A 7,591-nucleotide genomic window follows, 5' to 3' on the forward strand; every position below is an offset into this window, starting at 1 on the left:
TGTGTGTGTGTGTGTGTTTGTCCCCCCAACATCGCTTGACAACCGATGCTGGTGTGTTTACATCCCCGTAACTTAGTGGTTTGGCAAAAGAGACTGATAGAATAAGTACTAGGCTTACAAAGAATAAGTCCTGGGGTTGATTTGCTCGACTAAAGGCAGTGCTCCAGCATGGCCACAGTCAAAAGACTGAAACAAGTAAAAGAGTAAGGTGGTGTCCCAGCATGGCCACAGTCTAATGACTAAAACAAGTAAAAGACAATTAAATATGCTGTCGATGTTATAAATTAATATTGTTTGGTGATAGTTTCTTATTAATTATAAAATATTTGAAGTGGTTAAATAATGTACATATCCGTTTTTCTTCTCAGTGATCGTATAGTAACTGCAGAGTTTATGAGAAAGTATATCCATGTGGCAAAAGCTTTGAAACCAGTTCTCACCTCTGAAGCTACAGAATTTATCTCTGATGAATATGCAAAACTGAGAAGTCAAGATAGTTTGCATGGTGATTCAAGTTTAGCTCGGGTAAGATCTTCACCAGTTTTCCTCTTTGTCATTCTTTCTGTTTTTCAAGTGTTAAGCTAATAGAGTATTTGATAAAACTTGTCTCTCCTTGTGGCCAATGCCAGTGCTGCCTGACTGGCTCCCATGCAGAAGGCATGTAAAAAGCACCCACTACACTCTCAAAGTGGTTGGCATTAGGAAGGGCATCCAGCTGTAGAATCCTTGCCAGAACAGGTTGGAGCTTGGTGCAACTTCCTGACTTGCCAGTCCTCAGTCAAACTGTCCAACCCATGCCAGCATGGAAAGCAGACGTTAAACAACGATGATGAAGATGGTGATTCCTTACATTTACAATTATGAAAGTTCTATAAAGGAATACTTCAGAATGATTATCTGTCACTTCTATTACAATGTTTGACTAAATTTATTTTGTATGGTTGGTTGAAGTATGATATATTACACAGTATGTTTTTCCATTTCTTTTTTTTTTTCTAGACCCAGCCTGTGACTGCTCGTTCTCTGGAAACAATGATTCGGTTGTCCACAGCCCATGCAAAAGCCCGTCTTTCTAAAACTGTGGACCTTGAAGATGCTGAGGCAGCTTTGCAACTTATTGAATTTGCTTATTTCAAAAAAGTATGTAAATGAGATGCTTTTTACTCTGTTTAAACTGACCAATGAAAAATTGTGATTGATTAAATCTTAGGAATTTGTTACTTTTGAATTTGAGGGAAAATTCCAAAAGCTTTCATTGATAACAGAACATATTACATTTAAACAGAAGGTTCTATTTTTGGTCAAGTTGGCCTTTCATTCATCTGGGGTCAATAAAATTTTGTACAAGTCAGGTACTAAAGGTAATGTAATCAACTCCTCTATTGCCAGAAACATTTAGTGTCAGACAAAATGCTCTCCATTCTGAATACAAATTCTATTCCCACCTCCAATTTTGATAAAATCAACTCTTACCCTTTCCCAAATTTCTAGCCTTGTGTCTGTCAGAAACAATCAGTATTATTTCTGTAAAATTCTGCTGGGGTTGCTTATTCCTTTCATCTTCTCTGGATGGATAGAATAAGTATCAATTGAACATTCAGGTCTCTTAAAATTGCTGGCATTGTGTGAAAATTTGAAACTTATTCTTATTATTGTTAGATGATACTTTTGACCCTTAAATATGACAATTTATAAGCCATTTTGCTGTGAATTATATCCAGTGACATTTTTAGTTACTAGGCAAAAATAATTTTAACCAGATCACATTTGATCTACTTTAACTGTGACATTAGTAATTCATTGATTTTTATTTTGAATATTTGTGTGCATGTGGGGTGGGTCTAAACACAATTTAGTATTCAGCTTTGTTTTTCAACATCTTGAATAAAAGTTCTGTCAGGGCATGGCCAGGCAGTGTCTAATAGAATAAATACATGGTGCCTTGGAAATCAACATTACTTGATCTACTACAATTTTATGGCCTTGTATTATTGTTGAGAAATCATGATTAGATCATGAGTGTGGAGTTCACTGGCTGTTTTATACAAGATATTAAACTGGGTTCAGTGTTTTATTTGTCTAAAAATTTCAACCAAGCACCAGAATAGTATATAATTACTTCAATGGTCTGTTTTCTAAACACAGGTTCTACCTAGAGAGAAGAGACAAAAACCACATGCAGATGAATCTGAAGATGAAAGCCAGGATGAAGATACAGAAAAAACAAAGTCTTCTAAAAGGTAATTTAAGATAAGATGTACTTGCATTTCCTTTTTTTTTTCTCCTTTCTTTTGTACTCTTAAATATAGATAATGATTATTTAATCCGTCTGTATCATTAATTTTCTTAAACTTTCTGTTGTATTTTAAATTGCCATTTCTACTGATTATCTAAACATAAAATTTCTTACAGAAAAACAGGTGACCATCAACGTAAACCTCAAAGAAAAGAAGGAGATGAAGGCTATGATCCATATGACTTTGAACGGGGTGATTCAACACAGGCAGTTGCTGCTACAGATAGAGGTAGATTCTTAGTTTTCTTTTATCAGTCAAATTAGAAATACTTTTTGAAAATTAAATCACTGAAATGAATTTGAATATAATAATAATTTTGATTTATTAGTGTTGTATTAATATTTGTCAAATGTAATATTTTCCATATTTGAACTTGACTAATTTAAGGAAGTGAATGTCTTTGAATAGTTAAGTGCTATTTTATCATCTTTTTGGCTTGGAAACTATGAGGCCAATTTAGATTCAAACTTCAGGTTTATAAAGAAATAGGAAATTATGACAGTAACCAGTAGCCCTCTTAAATGAAGAGAATTGATCTGAATATGTAAGGAATATAATTTGTTGTCATAGTATACTATAATCCAAGCATTTGGCCATATTTACATCACTATCCTAAAAACTCTACCTCTCCTTCATAGCCCAGACAAACGGGGAAATATGTAAAAAAAAAATAGCAACATCAACAGCTTCTTTGGTGTCAAAGTTTGCTTCTGGATTCAGTCTCATTGCATGGCAACTTGAGCAAGTGTCTTCTGCTTTGGCTACAGGCCAACCAAAGTTTTTTTCAGAGGATCTGATAGATGGAAACTGAAAGAATCCCGTCATATATAGTTGTAAATGTGTACAACTATCATAGGAACAGTTTCATTTCCAATATTCTGTGAGAACTCGTTTGGCAGTGGGGGAATTATAACCTTGCTTGGCAATAGGAAGGGCATCCAGTTGTACAAAATCTCACATCCGATCCATGCAAGCCTGGGAAAGTGAGCATTAAATAGTGATGATGGGTAGACATTACTTTACTCTGACTGATACCACCATACCTGACTCTGCTGTTGCTACCAGTAGAATCTAAGTATGCAGACATACGATGGAGTGTGTACATAGACCAGGACTATCATCTTGCATTCTATACAATTAATCACAGCATATCAGTAGTTATATGCCTCAGTTAGGAAAAGCCATGGTATATCTGGAACCATATATCTGTGTATAGCATCTTATCATTTGTCTGTCTAGGTCTCAAATCTGCTTGATCAAATCAGGAGCTACACAACATTATTTGATAATTGTGGTTACCACTTTTAGCTCTTAAAGTGCACAATATTAAGTATAATAAACAAGTTGTATGTGCTTTTTAGTAGTTTTCATAGAATAATATTTGCTGTGTTTTTAGACTGTTTCCTGTTTCGTTAATTATGAATACATCTGTACCTATATTTAAATTTCACTGGCATTTTTTTTATTCTATAGAGGCAACATCTGAAGAAACTCCTAGTAAGAAACGTCGTACTCAAGAAAGTGATAAAGCTACAACTGTCATTGACGAGAACAGGTAAATTTATCTCTACATCTAGTTCCTTTGTATTATATTGTATTCGTGAATTTGTGCTGAAATAGGTAATGTAATTGAAATTAGAGAAATTTTAATTACTCTTATATATTTGTTTTTATTTATTTATTATTATTTTTTTGTTTTTTTGTTTTTGCCAGATTGAAAGTTTTCAAGTCAGCTCTGTTCCAGTTGTTCAAGAATGAAAGAGCTCAGTCTCTAGAATTGGAGAAAGTAAGGAAGTATGTCAATGAAGAGAACCCAGATAGTAAATTTGAGGATAATGAATTAATGGCAGCTATCAATAAAATGATGGATGACAATCAGATCATGTTAGCAGACACAGTCATCTTTTTGATTTAAATGTAACCATGGCGACTAAACCACTATTAAGTGGTTTATCTGAACAGTAATTTTGGAAAGATTGAGATGTAAATGTTGTTGATATGTCATATACACATACATGCATAAACATATACTCAAATTAGAAATTTTGAAACGAACTCTGGGATTTGGATACAATTTCTTTAAATTTCATCAAGATGCATTTCTCATTAAGTTGGTGTCTTCTGCTCTCTTTATCCATTGGTTCCAGGAGAAATGCACAACCATTCATCCTTATTTACTTGTTTATATCCTTACACATGGAATATTAAATAATTGCTCTAAATTATTTTAGGTATGTATGTACCTGTGAGAGAAAAAAAAGTGACTGAGTGATAATGTAATGCATAGTTGTTTGGGAGTCTTGTAGGTTTTAAAAGAAATGCAGATGAGAAGTGGAAAATTCAAACATGCAGACATTTTAAGCAACTGTTGAGCATGCCTGGCATAAATAAATTCATCACTGATCTGTAATTAAGATTTAAATATTCATTTTCTTTTTGTACAAAATTTCTGCAAAATGCAAATAAGATCATTTTTGCCAAGTGTTTGATTAAACTAAGGAATTTTTATATGAATTCTTTTAATTTCAGTTGAAGACTGCAAAAGCACTTTATTTTTTAACTTACAACTCTAGATTCTTGATAAACAGATAACTAATGTGCTTATGTTTAGCAGTATTTCGCCTGTCTTTACATTCTGAGTTCAAATTTCACTGAGGTTGACTTTTTCTTCCATCCTTTTGGGATCAACAAAATAAGTACCAGTTGGAACACTGGGGTTGATTTTTCCCCCGAAATCGCTGGCCTTGTGCCAAAATTTGAAATCAATATTATTAACAAATGTAATATCTAAATAATAATTCCCTTTACTTTCCCTTACTGTAAAAAAAAAAAAAAAAAGTTAATATGTTTGTCACAAATCTTAAAGTTTAAACCTTTATGATTAAATGGAATTCCTAATTCTAAATTTGAAGGTTAACAGGGTTGATGAATGGAATGTATTCATTCTTTTGTATATATAATTGTTTAAAATAAAAATTTTTAAATACATTTTTGTTTTCTTCAATTGTTTGTAAATAAGAATATATATGTTGATTAAAACATGACTGTGGTAAAGACATTCAATTTCATTGTATGACACCTTAGGCAAGTGTTTTCTTCCATAGCCTTGCATTGGCCAGATCCTTGTAAAATTTGGTTGACTGAAACTGTTTGGAAGCCTGTGGTATTTGTGTGTATTGGTGATTCATCTGTTTTGGTCATGTCCTTTCATGCCATGCAAAATGGTTTTTGTCTTCCTCCAGATTGATAAAATGTTTTCCCACCTTTAAGTATAAATGACTAAAAGAAGTTGAATTGTCATCTTTGGTAGAGTCACTTCTTTGGCTTCAACTCTAGAACAGCTTTCAAGAGAATTGGAATCAAGAATCTAACCAACAACACTCAGGGTAAGCTTCTCCCATTCAGAATGAACCAAATGTTGCATATGGTGTCATCAAAATGGCTTATCTCGTAATTCACATCACTTCTCACTTGGAGCAAAGGGACTGGAATGGTACTGTGATAACTCTACGGATCTACCCTAGATAGTGAATGACCAGAGTAGACAACATTATAGCTGACACAAGGAGTAATGGGTCACCTTGCTGGACACTAGTTGGATACATGATGTTGCTACCAATGAGTATGGTAGATGTTCTGTAGGAAGGATGAGCCAACTGGACAGCATGGAAAATGGACACCAAATGATGATGATGATGATGATAACCTGTCTATGGTTGCAACTAATGTTACTCAGGGTGTTTTGCTTGTTCAAATTAATGAGAAGGCAAGGAAAATCAGACGTGCATACCCAGTGTGTGGATGGCCTCTTCATATTGATACCAAAATGAATGGGGACCGTTGTTAGTTCAGCTCTGTCTCTTTATCTACTGGCAACTTTAGGCATGAAATCATCATCATCATCGTTTAACATCTGCTTTCCGGAGGCTGTTTGTTAGAGAAGCGATTGACTGAAGCAAACATTTGCTGGGTGTAGCGAAGTTGGGTGATTAAGTGACTGACCACAAGCTATCTATATCACCTTTAATGCTGCCAAGGGGAAGTTTCAGAGCAGCACAAGGTCTTAGATTGTTCTGATATTGGCCAAGGGGCAGGAATGGTGATGGCTTGGTGTTTCATCAGGAGTGAATTGGAGGACTTCATCATTTGATGCTAGTACTCACTAGAAGACATCTCAGTCAGTTAATTTTGTGTTGATGCAAGCACAGGGATTTTGTATCGTCTTTGAAAGACTGGATGGTACGTCAGCATAAGTGGACAGCCTGGGAGTAAGGAAAGGCTTATTAATTACAGGTGTCACTTTGAGGTGGTTTAGCTGTATTGTGAGATAAGCTTCATCACTTCTTGCAATGTAGACATTGCCTGTTATTTACACAACCAGTGATCAGGACTGGCTTGGATGGTTGAACTGGACTGCTGACATGCTACACTGATTACTTGTCTGCTCAGACTTCTGTATTGGCTTTTGTTTTCCTGTACATCTTATGGGCACCATGTTAAGAGTACCTCTGCCAGCACAACATACAAAGCACCTGTGCTGGTGCTATGTAAGAAGCATTCTGGATGGCTCTACATAAAGAGCACTCATACCAGTACCATGGACAAGCATCCAGTACAATCTGTAAAATGGTTGGTATTAGGAAGGGCATCAAGCCATAGAAACCATGCCAAAACAGACGACTGGCACAGCTCCTTTCAAACTGCCCAACCCATGCCAGCATGGAAAGCAGATATCAAATAATGATGATGACTGTATCTCTCAGAATCCCAATGCTCATAAACTCTGTAAATTCTCCTTGGATCTCTGATATCACTAATTGTAATCCCTGAGCACAGAGATTTGTATTTTACACCATGGCTTCTTTGCCTGTCTTTATATTTATTTTTCGCTTTTTTTTGTTCTTTTGATCGCCATTGTGCATCCTGGGGTTGTACTTCAGAAACTCAGTGCTTATATGCTAAACTGTTTTCTGGTTCAACATTGCAGCTTCCTCCTTCAGTACTAGCAATTGATACGTGGGTTCATATAACCTAAATATGAGCTTTGCAACTACTACTTAATTCTTAATACTGTTATGATAAATATTACCATAGGAGTGGCTGTGTGGTAAGTAGCTTGCTTACCAACCACATGCTTCCGGTTTCAGTCCCACTGCGTGGCACCTTGGGCGAGTGTCTTCTACTATACCCTCGGGCTGACCAAAGCTTTGAGTGGATTTGGTAGACGGAAACTGAAAGAAGCCCATCGTATATATATATATGTGTGTGTGTGTATTTGTGTCTGTGTTTGTCCC

At 35.4% G+C, this 7,591-nt stretch overlaps 1 protein-coding gene across 1 annotated transcript in view; it reads left to right on the forward strand.

Annotated features, from left to right (window-relative positions):
* The window catches only part of LOC106877107 (zygotic DNA replication licensing factor mcm3), a 29,600-nt gene extending 24,315 nt beyond the window's left edge, over positions 1 to 5,285 (forward strand). Inside the window, exons 17-22 of the mRNA XM_014925904.2 lie at positions 369 to 525; positions 1,000 to 1,140; positions 2,146 to 2,240; positions 2,413 to 2,525; positions 3,771 to 3,852; positions 4,011 to 5,285. Of these exons, the coding sequence (XP_014781390.1) occupies positions 369 to 525; positions 1,000 to 1,140; positions 2,146 to 2,240; positions 2,413 to 2,525; positions 3,771 to 3,852; positions 4,011 to 4,212 (790 nt within the window). The 3' untranslated portion in view covers positions 4,213 to 5,285. The remainder of the gene's footprint in view (positions 1 to 368; positions 526 to 999; positions 1,141 to 2,145; positions 2,241 to 2,412; positions 2,526 to 3,770; positions 3,853 to 4,010) is intronic.
* The last annotated feature ends 2,306 nt before the right edge of the window (positions 5,286 to 7,591 follow it).

This window comes from Octopus bimaculoides, chromosome 4 (assembly GCF_001194135.2).
Source record: "Octopus bimaculoides isolate UCB-OBI-ISO-001 chromosome 4, ASM119413v2, whole genome shotgun sequence".
NCBI lineage: Eukaryota > Metazoa > Mollusca > Cephalopoda > Octopoda > Octopodidae > Octopus > Octopus bimaculoides.